This window comes from Lethenteron reissneri, chromosome 37 (genome assembly GCF_015708825.2).
Source record: "Lethenteron reissneri isolate LAM-NWPU_2019-01 chromosome 37, ASM1570882v1, whole genome shotgun sequence".
Lineage (NCBI taxonomy): Eukaryota > Metazoa > Chordata > Hyperoartia > Petromyzontiformes > Petromyzontidae > Lethenteron > Lethenteron reissneri.
Window position 1 is genome coordinate 962,588 of NC_083815.1, and position 19,359 is coordinate 981,946.

The following is a 19,359-nucleotide window of genomic DNA, read 5'->3' on the forward strand; positions in this document are numbered from 1 at the left end:
CCCCCCTGCCCCTCCCCCTGCCGCCTCCGCCACATCCACAGTCGCAATATCAGACCCAGCTTTTCGCACTTTGCCAACGGATAGAAATCCGCGGCAGCCTTACAGCTATTAATGAAAGCTCAGTCTCTTACACTCTGAAAGTGACGAGTCTTCACTAAACAGTACATTTCCGCCGATTTCTAATCAACAGTGCAAGTTACTCTTTGCGCTTCTTAGTTTAAATATCTTGTAGAGGAAGTCGCGTTTCACGGTTGTGGAGATCTTCCACGGATTTCAATTCGAGGCATTTTTTGTTTAAAGCTGCGATTCTGCCACTCCCCCCTCCCCCACACAACTCCCTCCCTCCCTGCCTGCCTCCCTCACCCCACCACCCCCCCACCACTCCCCCACACAACTCCCTCCCTCCCTGCCTCCCTCACCCCACTCCACCACACTCCCATCACCACTCCCCCACCACTCCCTCCCTGCCTCCCTCACCCCACTCCACCACACTCCCATCACCACTCCCCCACCACTCCCGCACCACCCCGGTGTCATACGCAGACACACAAAGACGACACCTGCCTGACAACACCTGGGCTCGCGTGAGGCTCCCGTCGCCAAATCGTCGTCATCACAATCCCCGTGAGGTCCGATGCGAGACGCGCTGTCATCATAACGAGTGAGAGACCATCGCACGCGATAGCACAACGCGTAGTGTCGTCGTCGTCGTCATTGCTCATTGAAGCCTCGGCTCGTGAGGTCGCGCCACGCTGGAATCGACCCTCCACGGCTCCGCTCCATCTCCATCTGGGGCCAATTAGCCCGGCTCCGGGATCGCACCCAATTCCCGCCACGTGGAGGTCACGACCGCCGGACCGAGGGGAGGAGGAAGAGCGAGGGAGAGAGCGCGGGGAGAGTGGGCGAGAGGGGGAGAGACGCACAGCGAGTGAGTGAGAGAGCGAGAGCGGACGGGAGCGAAGTAAGTAGCAACTCTGTGTGTGTGAGAGTCGCGACTGTGTGTGTGTGTGAGTTGTGACTGTGTGTGTGTGAGAGTCGCGACTGTGTGTGTATGTGAGTTGTGAATGTGTGTGTGTGAGTTGCGACTGTGTGTGTGAGAGTCGCGACTGTGTGTGTGAGTTGTGACTGCGTGTGTGTGAGTTGCGACTGTGTGTGTGAGGGTTGTGACTGTGTGTGTGTGAGTTGTGACTGTGTGTGTGTGAGTTGTGACTGTGTGTGTGTGAGAGTCGCGACTGTGTGTGAGTTGTTACTGTGTGTGTGTGAGTTGTTACTGTGTGTGTGAGTTGTGACTGTGTGTGTGTGAGTTGTGAATGTGTGTGTGTGTGAGTTGTGACTGTGTGTGTATGAGTTGTGAATGTGTGTGTGAGTTGTTACTGTGTGTGTGTGAGAGTCGCGACTGTGTGTGAGAGTCGCGACTGTGTGTATGAGTTGTGACTGTGTGTGTGTGAGTTGTGACTGTGTGTGTGTGAGTAGCAACTCTGTCTATGAGTTGTGACTGTGTGTGTATGAGTTGTGACTGTGTGTGTGTGAGTTGTGACTGCGTGTGTGTGAGTTGTGACTGTGTGTGTGAGTCGTCACTGCGTGTGTATGAGTTGTGACTGTGTGTGTGTGAGTTGTGACTGCGTGTGTGTGTGTGTGACTTGTGACTGTGTGTGTGTGAGTTGTGACTGCGTGTGTGTGAGTTGTGACTGTGTATGTGAGTCGTCACTGCGTGTGTAGTATTTGAGTTGTGGCCGAGGGTTGCAGGAGCGGTGAGCGTAACGACTCCTGTGCGACCTCCACCGTCTCCGCCGCGTTCTCTCGGTGCGGAGTGAGGCAAGCGGCTGTCTCGCTGTCGCGTCTTCACGGTCAGGTCGAGTTCTATTTAAAGCAGCAGTGCACGAGTTCCTGCGGCTCAATGAGCACTGCGGCCATCGTTGGTGCTCTCATCCTGCAGGGCCAGGCAGTGGTGGAAATTCCACATTCTTATGGCAGGGGGCGAGTCTATCAACAGGACAATCGCTGTTGACTTGCCCACAAAGTGGTAGTCGTTTTATGGACCCTGGAGGGAAGAATGATTGGCGGAGCACAACCAGGAGTTGAACTCGCACCAGCAAACCTTCCCATTGCCGAGCCCAGGGGTCGACATCGACGTCGCGACATCTCACAGCCGCGCTTCGTGTCGAGTCGTCTTCAGCGCGACGTTCAGTCGGTACCGTCACGTGACCGCCGTGAAATAATCCGTGCAGGAACCCACGTGGTCAGCAGCGCACCCCGTGCAGGCGAGGGGGGGGGGCTGTGGGGTGGGGGGATACTGGGTGACAGCATTCCGCACCATGCAAGCGGGGACTTGACGATTGTTACCGATTCATCGACTGCTGCTGCTGCTGCGTCATCACAGGAGGTGCGGTGCCAGGTGGAGCCGGTAGAACCGGTACAGATCCTGGTCGAGTGACTTTGAAGGATTCGATTTAAATTGACGTAGGAAAGGGGTGGGGTGGGGGGCTGTTGCGGGCTCGGAGGGGGATCGGGTGTCTGGCTCCCAGAATAGACGGACAGTGAAGGTCCAGACACGGCGGCGCGCTCGTCTCTCGTGTTCACCATCAAGGCCTCTCCTCCTCCTCCTCCTCCCGCCGCTGCCGCTGCTGCTGCTGAGTCTCCACTCGCCACCTCTTTCCTCTCTGTCCGGCAATCTCGTTTGACCACTCATTTGTAAATGTGTGGGGGACTAAGTCTAAGTACTGTAGTAGAAGCCGTAGCGATAGGTATACTGGATGTGGTGTGCCCGGGTGCGGACATATTCTGCGGGCGCTTTGACGGCTGAAATGTATTCCTGGCCATAACCCCAAGCACCAACCCTAGCCCCACCTCTAACACAACACCAACCCTAGCCCCACCTCTAACACAACACCAACCCTAGCCCCATCTCTAACACAACACCAACCCTAGCCCCCACTCTAACATAACACCAACCCTAGCCCCACCTCTAACACAACACCAACCCTAGCCCCCACTCTCACACAACACCAACCCTAGCCCCATCTCTAACACAACAACAACCCTAGCCCCACCTCTAACACAACACCAACCCTAGCCCCATCTCTAACACAACACCAACCCTAGCCCCATCTCTAACACAACACCAACCCTAGCCCCCACTCTCACACAACACCAACCCTAGCCCCACCTCTAACACAACACCAACCCTAGCCCCCACTCTCACACAACACCAACCCTAGCCCCCCCTCTCACACAACACCAACCCTAGCCCCACCTCTAACACAACACCAACCCTAGCCCCCACTCTCACACAACACCAACCCTAGCCCCCACTCTCACACAACACCAACCCTAGCCCCACCTCTAACACAACACCAACCCTAGCCCCCACTCTCACACAACACCAACCCTAGCCCCACCTCTAACACAACACCAACCCTAGCCCCACCTCTAACACAACACCAACCCTAGCCCCACCTCTAACACAACACCAACCCTAGCCCCCACTCTCACACAACACCAACCCTAGCCCCCACTCTCACACAACACCAACCCTAGCCCCACCTCTAACACAACACCAACCCTAGCCCCCACTCTCACACAACACCAACCCTAGCCCCCACTCTCACGCAACACCAACCCTAGCCCCCACTCTAACACAACACCAACCCTAGCCCCAACTCTAACACAACACCAACCCTAGCCCCACCTCTAACACAACACCAACCCTAGCCCCCACTCTCACACAACACCAACCCTAGCCCCACCTCTAACACAACACCAACCCTAGCCCCCACTCTAACACAACACCAACCCTAGCCCCCACTCTCACACAACACCAACCCTAGCCCCCACTCTCACACAACACCAACCCTAGCCCCCACTCTAACACAACACCAACCCTAGCCCCAACTCTAACACAACACCAACCCTAGCCCCCACTCTAACACAACACCAACCCTAGCCCCACCTCTAACACATCACCAAGCCCTCGTTACAGCCCTGGCCCCTGTCCCCCCCTCTCTCCTCGCTGCTCCTCCTGAGCCCCGAGCCCTGCCCCTCTCTGTCTGCCCAGGCCTCCCTGCCCCTCTCTGTCTGCCCCGGCCTCCCTGCCCCCTCCCCGCTCCTCCTGCTGATCCTTTTGCGCAACGGTCCTCCGCTGCCCTTCTCGTGGCGCGGTGCCACGCGTAAAGACTTGGAGCGGTGGCGCGGTGGTTAGCGCACTGCGCAAGGAGTCTGGTAGCAAGAGTTCGATTCCAGGCTACGGCTCTCATCAGTGGCGAGACGTCACTGATGAGAGCCGTCCACAGAGGAGATGCAACGATGATGAGATCAGCTGCTCGCGTGGCGTGCAAGTGCCGGGTGGATGATCCACATCGCAGGGATGCAGCAGTGGACTGACCATGGCTGATGACGAGGAACAGCGATATGTGGAGACGAGGAAGCCGATTACAAAGTTACAACAGTGAATGTGAAAAGACGACGAAATATCGCGATGATCGTCGCAGAGGGGGGAGAAACCACGGCGATGATATCCCACCGGAGCGATAACGAATCATTCTTCAGTCGCTCGTGGGAGAAGCTCGGCTGGAGGGGCGGGATGAGATGCCCGCCTCTCCAGAGGGACGCGCAGGGGATGTCACAACAGGGGAGTGAACCCCTCCTGCCCCGCCTGCTGCCCCCCCTCCTGCCCCTGCTCCCCCTCCTCCCCCTGCCCTCCCTCCTGCCCCTGCTCCCCCCCCCCCCTCCTGCCCCTGCTCCCCCCCCCCTCCTGCCCCCTGCTCCCCCCTCCTGCCCCTGCCTTCCCTCCTGCCCCTGCTCCCCCCCTCCTGTCCCTGCTCCGACAAGTCCCCGGCAACGCGCGACTTGGTTGAGTCGAGAAGCCACCGAGACGACTTTCACAGACAGAGGCATTGGTGAGCCAGCGCCTGTCCCCCCTCGGGCTGTAATGGGCGAGGCCGCTTTCTCTCCCAGGTCTCGTTTATCACCAGCGGGGTACAGTTGGTGAGCACAGTAGGGCATCAAGGCCCTGAACGCCGAGCGGCCAGCAACAGACAGCGCTGTCTAAGTTGTACGGCTGAGAGAGTGTAACGCGCGTTTGTTGAATCGAGCGAGGTTATGAGCGGTTGTTGGTGTGGGGGGAGACGAGGGTGGGAGGGAGGGAAGGGCTTCAGTGTGGTGAGCGGGTGGGTGGTTGCGTGGGTTGTGACTCGCAGTAGGGTGAGTGTGTGGGTGAGTGTGTGGGTGAGTGAGTGGGTGAGTATGTGGGTGAGTGTGTGGGTGAGTGTGTGGGTGAGTGTGTGGGTGAGTGTGTGGGAGAGTGTGGGTTGTGTTGGTTGTTGAACACAGTGGTGGTGGTTGAGACTAAACATTGTTTGCCAGCCCGAGTTCTCAGCACGGGTGGAGGAGGAGTCCGTGAGTGAGTTCGACGGGACCAGGATGCGTGGTGGTGGTGGTGGTAGTCGGAGTAGCGGAGTGACGAGAAGGCGACTGGTGACCGTGGCGAGTGGAGTGAATTGATGAGCGCTGCAGCCTACTACTGTAGAGGGAGTGGTGGTGTCTGGAATGGGGGGGGGGGGACATTTGGCGCTCGAGGCAGATGGAAAGGAAATCAGCCAAGAACTCAGAATGCGGCGAGACGTGAAGCGGAGTGGGAGGAGGGGGGGGCCTCGACTGTGGCCACGAGGAGTTAACGGAGCCGATTCAAGTGGAGCTCTGCCTTGCACCATCCAGCAGCGGCCATCCAACTCAGACAATCACCTTCCATGTAACCTGCAGCTTGGCTTACTCCCTGGCAACAACCCCCATCTCTCCTGCCCTCGCCCAGCAGCATCACCCTGCTCCTGATGCTACTCCCTGCCCCCAGCTACGGCAGGGCCTACCCCCACCACTACCCCTACCACTACCCCTACCCCCACCACTACCCCCACCACTATAACTAACCCTATCACTACCACTACCCTATCACTACCCCTATCACTACCACTACCCCCACCACTATCCCTATCACTACCCCAATCACTACCCCTACCACGACCCCTACCGCTACCCCAACCCCTATCACTACCCTTCCATTACCCCTACCCCAACCGCTACCCCTCCTAAACCACTGTCACTTATCCAGTCACCATAACTACACCACCACTTTTAATAAACCCCTTTATTTTAACCATCATCACCTCATGCACAATTGTATAATTGTTTTGAGCAGCTTAAATTATAGCGCTATCTAAATCTATATAGGATAAGAACTAGCCCGAACTAACGAGCCAACTAGCCACGACTACCAACCTTACCAAACTATCCCTAACGAGCCAAGCAGCCACCAGTACGTACCCGGACTGGATAGCTTTGCAACCAGCCACTCCTAATACAGCCCTACCACTAAGCCCCCTGCAGTTGCAGCCGTATCCCTCGCCAGCGAAGCGACGACCTCCAGCGAGGAGCTCTTTCCATAACGCGAGCCCAGGGGTCGACAGCCTTGGAGAGACGAAGGCTAAGACGAAGAAGAAGAGACATTTTTTGAAAAATTATTTTTGTCTTTGACCAAAATAGTTGGAGAGCGGCATCACATGCAGAGCTCCTTGTACGTGAACACAGACTCGGTAGCTATGCAGCAGACGACAACAACAACGACACATTCTGACTTAAATAACACGTACGGGATGGAATAAACGGCGTCGATTTAGTTTTGTTGTTGTTGCTGCCACCAAGACATTCCACAGTGACCCATTCCCTTGCAAATTTAATTTATTTTAGTTAAATTATATTTTAAGATAGAAGTTTTTTTTTAACGGCTTCCCACATGGGAGGGGGGGGGGGCAGCCAAAGAGCCACAGGTTCGTGACCCCTCGGCCTCGCCACGAGACCAGGAGTCGCCCACCGAGAAACTCGACCCGTGCCCGACTCCCGGGCTTGACGTCCACCTTGGGGCTTTTGCTCGAATTCCCACGTGGGGCCCCTTTAAGAAGCACGTGACGGCAGCAGCAGCAGTAGCAGCGCTCAGGGCCCCGTGCAGAGGTGATGGGGGACACGGACGCACAAAGACAAAGATCACCCGTGTAGCCTAAACATACTGTAGGGGACAAGTGCTGTTAGCGAGCAGCACCTATCACTGCCGGCACCGGACACGGGTAGGTGGTCTTTGTAATCACGCCCGGCCGTCTTTGTTTCCCTAGTGTAGGTATGTTGAACTTCTTTCGCACCGTACGTAGGCAACCGTGATAATCGTAGGTACAAATTTGAGGCTGAGTCGACCTATGTGAGGCCCAGGACTGGTTCAGATAATCATCACCGATGTTGGTGGCCGCGAGGGAGAATCGAATTCGGGTCACCGAGTTCGTAACGCAGCGAGATAATCACTGCGACACCGATCCCCACAGACACGCACGCTGACACCCACAAGACAAAGATCCCCCGTATAGCCTTAACAGACTGTAGGGGCAAGTGCTGTTAGCGAGCACCTATGAAGGCCGGAACGGTACACGAGGGGGTGGGTGGCCAGCACCACGCCCGACCGCCTTTGTCTCCCTAGTGGCAATGTTTACACACTGCACCAGGTACTCATTAGAGGCTGAGTCGACCTAGGGGAGGCCCAGGACCAGTTCAGATAATCGTCACTGGTGTTGGCCGTGAGCGGGAATCGAACCCGGGTCGCCGGATTCATAGCGCAGCGCAATAACCGCTACACTATCGCTCCCCACAAACACACACACTGACACACAACACACTGACACACACACTGACACACAACACACTGACACACACACTAACACGTACGCTGATACACACACACTGACACACACACTGACAGGTTGACACACACACAGACACACTCACACTGACACACACGCACCTGCTCTTGTCCATCACTCAGAGTCCCCGGCCCACTTAGCAGAAGGACTGCGCATTCTCCCCCCCCCACCACTCACGCTCCCACCCCCTATCCTTACTCTCTCGCTGTCTCGCTCTCTGCTCGCCTCACATCCCCTCCTTTCATCTCTCTCTAACCTCGTCTCTCTCTCTAACCTCGTCTCTCTCTCCTCGTCTCTCCTATTCCCCCGTACTGTCTCGCTTCCCGGTCTCCCCTCTCTCTTTAGCTCTCTCTCTCCCACTCTCTCACCCCGTCTCCTCTCACCCTGCCCTCTCCCCTACTGTCCACTTGTTTCCACGCTCTACTCCTACGCTCCCTCCTGCGCTCTCCTTCCCTCGCTTTCTCCTACTCTCTCACTGTCTACTCTCCCCTCATCTCTCTCCCGTCTCTCTCTCGCTCTCATCACACCAACACGCTACCGGATCCTCTCAGCAGCACTCGGAGTGTGCTATGTCCGCGTGTATCCAGAGCTTCCAGTCATTATCATTCTAATAATTGTCAGTGAGGTTACTTGACAGTAGCATAATAATTTGTTGGAGACGTCGACCTGGTTCACGCGGACGTGAACCGTGCCGTGCCAGCTGCGAATCTGTGGAGAGTTCTCGATCTGTGAGGCCGGCTGGGTGCGTGGGGTCACTTGCAGTTAGCAAAAAGGATCGAGTGAGTGTGTGGGGGGGAGCTCTGTGCATCTCTTGTGAAACCCAACCACCACCACCATCACCGTCTCATCGTCATCTCCACCATCACCCGCCAGGTCACGACGCGTGCTGCAGGAGGAGAATCCAGGACAACGCCGATGACGATGACGACAGTGGCGGCCACGGCGATGATGACGGCGATGATGATGACGTCCAAGCGGCCGCGTCGCCGCGTGGGCTCGGGGAGGATGCTGCCGCTGCTGGTGATGGGGGCGGTGATGGCAACGTCCCTCGTGATGGCCATGGGACCTCAGGCCGCGTGGGCTCACGGCGGCGATGTCGCGGGTGATGGCGGTGACGGCCACGAGGAGTTCGCCGCTCACGATGGAGAAGCGCCGGCGGTGGACGACCACGAGGTCCATTATGACGACCGCGACTTGGATGGTGGCGATGTTGCTGCTGGTGGTGATGCCGACGTCGATGGTGATGTTGATGATGGTGGCAATGCTGAAGGTGACATCGGCGGTGATGATGGCGGTGGTGATGTTGATGCCTATGGCGGTGATGTTGATGATGGTGGTGATGACAACGACATCACCGATGGTGTTGATGATGAAGCGGAACAGGAAACAACGGAGGGAGGTGTGGATGATGGGGTTGATGATGGCGGTGATGGTGGTGCAGACTTCGCAGATGAAGGCACTGATGATGATGATGTCGGAGATGTTGTCGAGGAACATGAGAGCGCACAGGCAGATGCCGTGACGAACGATGAAGATAATGACGATGATGTAGCTGAAGATGATCATGCAGCTGATGAAGTTAACGATGGCAGCGATGTTAATCAGAACGATGACGCTAATGACGTGGACGAAGAGAGTGATCAGACAGGGGACGAGGAAGAGAATGTGGCAGTAAGAGGAGGAGCCGACGATGATGATGAGGAGGACGAGGTGACGAGTGAAGATGTTCTGGACCAGGAGCAAGAGAATGAGGAGGAGCAGTGGTCGGAACAAGGAGAAGATGTGGGAGAGGAGGAGGGGCAGGAGGAGGAGGGAGACACAACCCAGGGCACAGAGCAAGGTGGTGACGGCGAGGAGGATGAGGAGGTGGACGTGGAGGATGAGGAGGTTGTGGAGGAGGTGGTGGAGCAGGTGGTGGTGGACACGACTCAAGGTAAGGAGCGGACCCGTACTCCACGCCGCTGTTTCCCATCGATCGATCTCCTCGGTGCAATCTCCACTGAGTGCTTGCCGTGCCACCCGAACCACTGCACGGAGTGGGTGGCACGTGACTAGCAGCAGCCACAGCCATAGCGAGAAGCATTCTGGACGTGGTGTGCCGGGTGCGGAATTATTTTTCGGGTCGCTGGTAGCCTGGGGTGAGCACGACGGTCGAGTAGCACGTGTGCGTGCTTTCTGTGTTGCTGCAAGGTGGCCAGTAGATGTCTGTACAACAACGGATTGCTGAATTCATCCGTGCGGAGCTCAGAGTGTGTGTGTGTCTGTGTGTTAGCCCCATCATTAGCATGTACGTACTCTATGCTGAACTTCTTTCGCACCGTGCGTCGCCAACTGTGCGAATCGGAGGCGCCCGCTACCAGACATCTCCGCTGGAGGGCGGCAGAGTCGGCGGCGGCGCAGGGAATCTCTCCGCTGCGTCTTCGGGTTAAACCGCGTGTCGCTCGGCGGGATGTCCGACGTTTCGCGACACGTGTTGGGAGCTTCTTCTTCAGGAGCTGAAATGAGCGACTCACGTTCGTCAGTGATATGATTATCACAATCGTCATCATCATTATCATCATCAGTGACAGTATAAATCATAATCACTGTCATTAAGTGATAACACGAGGGCGTCTTTTCTCAGTCGAGATTTTCGGGAACTGGCTTGAAGTCGGGAATATCGGCGTAAGGCACTACCACGAGAATAAAAGCTACGTATATCCGTATCATTGCACCCTATACTGTATTCCTAAGTACTGTCCGTGTGCACATCTGGTAACCCAAAGCAACCCTACCGATAACAACCTCCCTCCCTCCGCCACCTCCCCTCGATCCCCTTGCGCCTCCCCCCTCGTCTGCTCACAGAGGAGCCGCAGGATCGCTCCGGGAAGGACGAGGCAGCGTACCAGGACGGGTCCCTGTGTGCCCTCTGCTCTCTGTGTCACGTGAGTGAGATGATGCACGGTCGTCGTCGTCATCATCTTTAACTCCGAACAATCACTGATGGTACACCCAGCACAGATTCTGCTCAGATTGCTGTCACCCCTGGGGTGGAGTGCCCCGTTCCTACCTCACAGCACCACTCGCTAGAGTCCCGAGTGAAGCAGCAGGCAGGCTGAGCGGTGGTCCGGAACTCGCGGATTCACTCCACGCTCACTCGCCGTCAGTCAGTCGCCTCCTCATCACTCCTCTACCGCTACCACCGCCATAGTTACCGCTCGCGTGAACGTCACTCTTTTATTCCTCCACCCGTGTTGAAGACTCGGTCTGTGCCAGATGCTGACTGTGTTGTCTCATCCACCACCACACTGTGTTCAACAACCACCACCACACTGCAGGCCACAACAACTCGCTCAACCACACACTCACCCACCAACTCACACACTCACTACACTGCAAGTCACAACTCGCTCATCCACTCCACCTTACCCACTCACTCACTCACCCACTCACTCACTCACTCACCCACCCACTCACTCACGCACCCACCCACCCACTCACACACTCACCCACCAACTCACACAATCACTACACTGCGGGTCACAATGATACTCCTTCCCTCCCACTGCCCTACTTTGGAATTCGCTGTTAGATATCAAATTTGAATGAACTACATCTGACTGGGATTTGCTCTCCAGCTCACCGGCTGAGCGAACTGGAACGATCACCATCGGCGCGTCATAAAGCCGCTCGAGTACCGCGTGCCAATTTCATTTGCTTGGCCATGTCGGGTCGTGGAGGGTCTTCACGACACAAACTTGGCCCAGATCATCACGTGACATTACCATGTGTGTTTTTTTAATGAATTATTCAGTTCACTCATTGCATCGTTGCATATCTCGCTTTGCCAAGTCCTAGTTGACTGTTTGTCAACGTCTCGCAGTTATATAATGCCACACGCTTGGTCCGTTTCCCAAGCGTTATTTAATGTGAATTCCAACGCAGATGGTTATGAAACCAAAAACGTGACATTCATCAAAATCCTCAGATGAAACAATAATCTTCACTAGAGCCTACTTCCGATCCTCCCTGAACACAACCCCCAACTCTTCTCCCCTCGCCCAGCCTCGTCCTGCCACTGCTGCTCCCCTGCCCCCACCCCCAGCTACGACCAGGCCGAGCCCAACCCCGATCACTACCCCAACCCCAACCCCGATCACTACCCCTATCACTACCCCTACCTCTATCACTACCCCAACCCCTATCACTACCCCTATCACTACTCCTACCTCTATCACTACCCCAACCCCTATCACTACCCCTATCACTACCCCAACCCCTATCACTACCCCTATCACTACCCCTACCCCTATCACTACCCCTATCACTACTCCTACCTCTATCACTACCCCAACCCCGATCACTACCCCAACCCCTATCACTACCCCAACCCCTATCACAACCCCTACCTCTATCACTTCCCCTACTACTACCCCAACCCCTATAACTACTCCAACCCCTATCACTACCCCAACCCCTATCACTACCCCAACCCCTATCACTACCCCAACCCCCATCATTACCCCAACCCTCATCATTACCCCAACCCCTATCACTACCCCAACCACTACCCCAACCCCTATCACTACCTCAACCCCTATCACTCCTTAACCACGCCCACCTACTCTCCTGTCTCCATAACCACCACCACTTTTATTAACAAACCCCACTCTTTATTATCTCAATAACTATCATCTTTTGCACAATTGTATAATTATTGTTAGGCAACGAGGCGCTGCTATAGAACATCTATGTCACGTGATAGATCTTGCATCGGCCTCACTTGGCGGGGAGTAGGTGACAGCATCACAACATCACCATCACGAGCAGCATCGTGGAGAACACAAGGAACAACATAATTATTATTATTTATATTTATACCTCCTTCACGTGCCTCTCTCCCTCCACAAAATACACACAAGTTTAAGATGTGAAACAAAATACGTATTTCTTTTTTACACATCCGATCAGCCACACGGCATTTCTCCTCTTTCTGGGAGTGCATCTTGTGAGAGCCATTGGGTTACGAGCAAAGCTCTGCACGGGTTTCCACGTTCGGCGTCTCATCAGCAGAGTCGGGCTCGCTTCCAACGGTGCTGCTAGACACGGGCTCCAAGTTCGACGCGAAGCCAAACAAGATACCCAGCACGGGATGGCAGCGGCTTCCCTCCGGCTACCCCTGATCCTCCACCGCACCTCCCCCCTGCCCCCCCCCTCTAACCCCCCCCCCCCAGGGCTGTGACACCACGTGCAGGCAGTGTCCGTGTGAGGAGGGCGATGAGAGTCCGCACTGCGCCAACTGCAAGGTGCGTGCATGCCCCATACTTAATTAATAGATACATAAATACAACTTGATACACCTGGGAGCATAGACGCCGGTAGCATAGTACAGGACAACCATTGCTTTTGCTGCGGTGCCCTCTGCTGCTGCTTCTGTCCACCACGTGGCAGCTCTGCAGCACCTTGCCTTGCACGAGTTTTCTATGCGCCATTAAGAAGGGCCGTTGCCCGAAACGTCGCACGTTTAAATTGAGTGTCCGTCGCGCATGCCGGTGGGCGACCAGCCACGCCCTATTGTCCAGGGCCACCCTGCTTGAGGCGCCACGGTGGCTAGGAGATGTTAACTACCTCGCCTGGTAGGCAGGAGGTCGTGGGTTCGATCCCGACCTTGACGCCAGCTGTATATTTGGAGTTTGTGTATATCATGGGTTTAGAGTCTTTGGCTGCTATACGTTTCCGCACGACGATGATGAGTCACTTCGTCGAGATATCGTTTGTGATAGCCAGGTCGCTTCTGAAAAGCAGCTACATCGCTCAGTGGACCTTACCCGGTCAAATAAAAATAGTGACGAGCTTCCGACACGGCCTTCGTAACCGCCCTGCCCCCCGACGTGCTTTATGAGCTTTGTCTTTGCCTTTGTCGCAGTATTGCCACGCGTGTCACCTCTGTCCGGTTCTCTGCGACACCTTGTGTCAGCCAGGTGACTTCACACACACGGACACGCACACAGGCACGGGCTCTTGTTCAGTTTTGTGTCATTCCCCCGCACCTCCAATTAGCGCGGCTTGCTACGTATGGCGTGAAAGAAGATCAACATACATATGTGCATACAACATCGACTGTCATTCTCCACTAAGTGGTGGTGACATTACCACGGCGCTTGTTCCAGGCTAGGTGCACTCCGAGGCCACGTCAAGTATCGAAGGCTTGCTGGCAGTAGGTCACAGCACAACCCATACGCAGGTGCCATGGGTTGACTCTGAGATTACTGGCATATGCACCACCTGTGCACCTTACTGTGCTAACTTGCTAAGTTTTAGCACATACGTAATTACACACATAATGACACGTACATAAGTGCATACACGCACACAGAAATTGATAAATATCCCCCCTATGGCCTCAGCATACTGTATGGGCAAGTGCTGCTAGCGAGCACCTATGAAGATCGGCACATCACACGAGGGGGTGGGTGGCCAGCACCACGCCCGGCCGCCTTTGTCTCCCAAGGGGTGACATTTACACTTCGCACCAGATACTCATTTAAGGCTGAGTCGACTTAGGGGAGCATCAGGACCGGTTCAGACACACGCACAGTTCGTGGTTGGTGATGTTGTTAATCAAGTCGTCGTTGTTGTTCGAATAGTTGTGAATAGTTGTCGATAAAGGTTCGTGTTGGTCTCGTTGTTGTGCTAGCCGCTGTTGATGATGCTGATGATGATGTTGTTTTAGTTGATGTTGATGAGGTTGTTGTTCTAGTTGATGTTGTTATTGCTGATGTTGTTGATGTTGTGGTTGATGTCCTTGTTACACAACATGTGTTTGTAACGCCCTGATTAATAACGCGGTCACACAAGCGGGATTAATAAGAGAACATCTCCTGACGAGCACATTCTACGCCCCCCGCCCTTCCCTCTGCTCGCCCCCACGCGCAGGAGGATACGTGGATGGATTCAGTGGCTCCATTTACCAGTGAGTTGGGAAATTCAAATTATAGTCATAAGTGATACGGTATTATTTTCATCATTATCATAGTGATCCGTGAGATAAGTATAATCATACTCAGTATCATCAATATCAGCATCGCAATCATAATCACCATTCGGGATATCAGTATCATAATGATTTTTATTGCATCATTATGCTCCACATCAGGGATGTGATTTCAGTATCATAATCATCATCAGTGGTATCATTATCACAATCACTATCATTATCAGTTGAATCATCACAATCATCATTATGTGATATCATCGTCATTGGTAAAAACACGATCACCTTCCCTACCCTAAATCCCCCTCCTCCCCAATTGTCACAATCATCTTCACCCCTCCCTCCCACCCCTTCCTCCCACCCCTCCCTCCCACCCCTCCCTTCCACCCCTCCCTCCCTCCCCCCCTCCCTCCCTCCCTCAGGACCGTCTCAGGTCTGTGGTCGGGATCGCAGCCGGCGTGAGGAGCGAGCGGTGATGTCGCATCCCCGAAACATCATCGACAAGAACAACAGTCGTTACCACAACAATACAATATGCACAACAGCAACAATAATGATAACGCAATATAACAACAGTAACAGCAAAAAACGACAGCGAACACAGAATGAGTTGTACGAGTGAAAGTAAAGCAATAATAATCATTAATACAGCCCCACACAATCAGGACGGCTGGCATAACCCTGCACCCCCCCCCCCGCCTTCCCCCCCACTGCATATCTGCTTCCTCTGCTCCACGAGCAGAGGACACGTGGCCTACATATCCACAGCGACTCTCTGTCGTTGTCCTCGTGTCTCACCCTGCATCCGTGACTCACCACGGATCCGTGACTCACCATGGATCCGTGACTCACCACTGATCCGTGCCTCACTCTGCATCCGTGACTACGGATTCATCACTCACCACGGATCCGTGACTCACCATGGATCTGCGACTTCACAAGTCAGTGGTGACTCACCATGGATCTGTGACTCACCACGGATCCGTGACTCACCACGAATCCGTGACTGACCACTGAATCGGTGCCTGCTCTGCATCTCATTATCTCACCCCCCCCCCCACCCCGTAATTAATTTAGAGGTTTCCAGACTTCAGTCCTCGCGACCCGGCACGTGTCGCCCTGCCCGTGTTTGCCAATCTCCGTCATTGTATCCGTGAGACGGGGACCGTGCGTTACAGGGCGTGTTCGGACAAGGCGAGATTGGAGAGTGGGGATTGCACTCCAAACATTTCTTGCGGCGAACTGCAGCAGCGACACGGCACCGAAGCCCTTCCAAATTAATTCGTCGCATGCGCTGTGCGCGCCGGATGATTGGTAAACACGTCCAGCGTGATGCAGTAGCCGGGTGACGATTTAAATTAATTTATAGTAATTATATGAATAAAAAAGGTATATTGATTAGATTCAGCGCTTGGTACCGGTCGTGATGGGACGCGTTTAACCAATCATCTGGCTTGTGTAGCGTGTAACGGTGTAGTTTGTACCTGCACTGTGATTGAGACACGGTGACATGGGTTCCCACAATCCCTGACATTAAAGGAATCCACTCACAACAAAAAAGCACGGCTCTTCTCTTGTAGCTGCCGTCACGCTGCAGTGGCAGCAGTGGCACGAGCATTTCACCTGCAAGTCAATGGGGGAAACAGACTGATCGGCTGAAGCAGAAACGTGAAGCTACCAAATCTCATGGCCCGGGGGTCGGGACTGTCCCAGTGGTGTCACCGATTCTCCCCCCCGTGTCTCCCCCACCCGAAGCGTCCTTTGGCCTCGTGAACTACACGTTCTGGCCTCGTGCTCGACTTATCCAGCAGTGGATTGCTCATGGCTGATCATGGTGATGATGAAGCGGGCAAAGGGCGTTGCTACCCAGTCGGGCGGTGGTGGTGGTGGCAATGCTGCACATAGCTGCCTATGATCCAGCACTGTGAAGGCAGCAGCGAGGGTTGGTGGATCACGCACAGATGTCGTGAAACTCCCTTCTACCCGTGGGCGTCGAGGAGGAGCCCGTGCCCTGGCTCACCAGGAGAAGGCACTACAGCAAACATATAGATTCCATCTGCACGGGATAGAGTGTTGCCCCGTCTCACGCCTGGCTTTTATCCGGCTGCTCCCGTTTCATCCGACTTGTAAACACTTTTTTCGAAGTCACCTTCATATATAGAGGACCGCAGAGCTTGTGGAAATGTTGTCAACGCTGGGTCACCGCGTCCCCTGTGGTTGCTTCTCACGCTTTTCTCTATGGGAGTTGAAATCAGTAATAATTAATATATAATTATTATTAATCGAGCAGGAGGCGGGGAAATAGAGAGGGAACCAATCACTCGCCGTGTGGGCGGTGCTAGTGCGGGAGTGGGCGTGCCTATGCAAAAGTGGGCGGACAGAGAGAGGAGCTGCCACCTCAACCACGTGTCCCGGCTGAGCCTCACCGAGGTTTGGTAGCTTCAAAGAGATGCTCGTAGACAGGCCACGTGGCAGGGTTTTCACTCCCATTATTCGTGATTGATGTGTTGATAAGTCAACGCGATGATCCTGTAACTTTAATTGAGCCGTGAGCGAGCCGAAACAATAATCCTTCACTTGTTTGGCGGTGTCGAGGGTGGTGGAGGGTCATACGACACAGCTATAGCCAGATTATTACGTGGCCTAAAATGATGAATGTGGGCTTGCGAGTCCAGCGCAAATGTGACTTGAATCGAAAGTCGTGTTTAAGATAATTCTACTGTTGCTGGTGGTGGTGATGGTGGTGTGGTTGCTCCACTGAGCATACACGCCGATTGTGATGGTGAGTGCAGGTTGGCGGGGTGTGTTTTATTTGACGTGTTGTTTTTGGATGTTTGTGTTGAATTGATTTTAGTTTCGTTCGTCTGTAATGGGGTTATAGCGCGGGGTCATAGCGCGCATTACACAGACACTGTGACACACACAAAGACAAAGATCCCCCGTGTAGCCTTAACGGATTGTTGGGGCAAGTGCTGTTAGCGAGTACCTATGAAGGCCGGCACAGCACACGAGGGGGTGGGTGGCTAACACCACGCTCGGCCGCCTTTGTCTCCTGAGTGGCGATGTTTACTACACACCGCGCCAGGTACTGATTTGAGGCTGAGTCGACCTACGCACATTGCGACACAGGCACACTGACACACCAACAAACGTAGAGAAAGATGCAGACACACTGACACAAACGCTATAAACTCAAACACACACTGACATACAAATACAGAGACATAAACACACAACGCCATTTGCCACGAAATGTCACCACAGCGCTCGTGCCAGGCTAGGTGCACTTTGAGGCCGTCACGTAAAGTGAGGCAGACTGTTGCTGCTGGCAAGAGGTCATGGGACTGACTCAGGTGCTATAGGTTTAATCGACTAAGGGTGACTGACAGATGCACCACGCGCGCTCCCCACTGCGCCATACACGCACACACGCACACACACACGCACACACACACACGTGGAATATCTGTGTCAGGTGAGAGTGAGGAAGGGGTGGATGTATTGGGGATCGCCGCGCGGGATGGAGAACTGTGACTTGATTTGGTTTCCAGTAAAAATGCGAAATCACCTGAAGCCGACAACAGCGTGAATTTATTGCGCGCCATTCCACGCGGACACACAAAGATACACGCAAAGATACCCCGTATGGCCTCTAGCAGCCTTTTAGGACAATCGCTGTTAGCGAGCACCTATTTAGGCGGGCACGCGAAGGAATAGGTGGCCAACACCACGCCCGGCCGCCTTTGTCTCCCCAGTGCTGATGTCTACACACCGCACCTGTGCCCAAGACCGCTTCAAATATTCGTCATCGATGTTGGCCGTGAGCGGGAATCGAACTGGGGTGGCAGGGTTCGTAGCGTAGTGCGCTAACCACTACACTACCGCTCCCCACACACAGGCACACGCACACAGGCACACGGACGCACACGCACACGGGCACACACGCACACGGGCGCACGCTCGCGCACAGACAACCGCAACAAACCCGCCGTTCACCACTAAGTGGAGGAGACGTCACCACGGCGCTCGTGCCAGGCTAGGTGCACTTTGAGGCCACACACACACACAATAATACGCACACATGAATTCGCCGCTACCTACTGAGACTGACATGAAGCCCCATACACGAACATGGATACCAGTCAATTCACACATAGAGACCCAAAGACTCACATAGAAACCCATAGACCCGTAGGCTCATACAGAGACCAGTAGATGCACACAACGTCCCCGTAGACTTGGACTGAGCTGTGATAAAGTCGGCCTCTCTGGTGGAGCGAGTCGATGATCTCAGCAAAGGGCAGCACGCAAAGCCCTCGACAGTCAGCGTCTGTTGGTCTCCGTTGGGCAACGCTGACACGTGGGCCCCTGACGTGGGCGGAGAGGCCTGCCCGAAGCGACGCTATCCTCCCGAGGGACCCTTGACCCTGGCTCGACGCGAGGTGAGTGCACAGCGGAGCTGCGGCTGCTAAAAAGACGGCGTTGTGGGTCCGCGGGCCGCGGGGTCGTCGCTCCAAGGGCAACGGGGAGACGTCGCCACCAGAGGGCGCTGCGACACCGACTCAGCGGCAGAGGTCGCAACTGGGTACCCGATACCCGTACCCTACCCGGTACCCGGCTACCTGTACCCGGCCGGGTACGGCTAGCCGTTTG

General features: G+C 54.8%; 1 protein-coding gene across 1 annotated transcript; it reads left to right on the forward strand.

The window, feature by feature from the left end:
• Nucleotides 1-458: 458 nt before the first annotated feature.
• Nucleotides 459-18,279, forward strand: LOC133351327 (sodium/potassium/calcium exchanger 1-like). Its single transcript, XM_061566429.1, has 7 exons — nt 459-961; nt 8,607-9,666; nt 10,578-10,657; nt 12,947-13,018; nt 13,639-13,693; nt 14,649-14,685; nt 15,129-18,279. The coding sequence occupies exons 2-7, from the start codon at nt 8,649-8,651 to the stop codon at nt 15,166-15,168; spliced, it is 1,302 nt and encodes a 433-aa protein (XP_061422413.1). The 5' UTR covers nt 459-961; nt 8,607-8,648; the 3' UTR covers nt 15,169-18,279.
• The last annotated feature ends 1,080 nt before the right edge of the window (nt 18,280-19,359 follow it).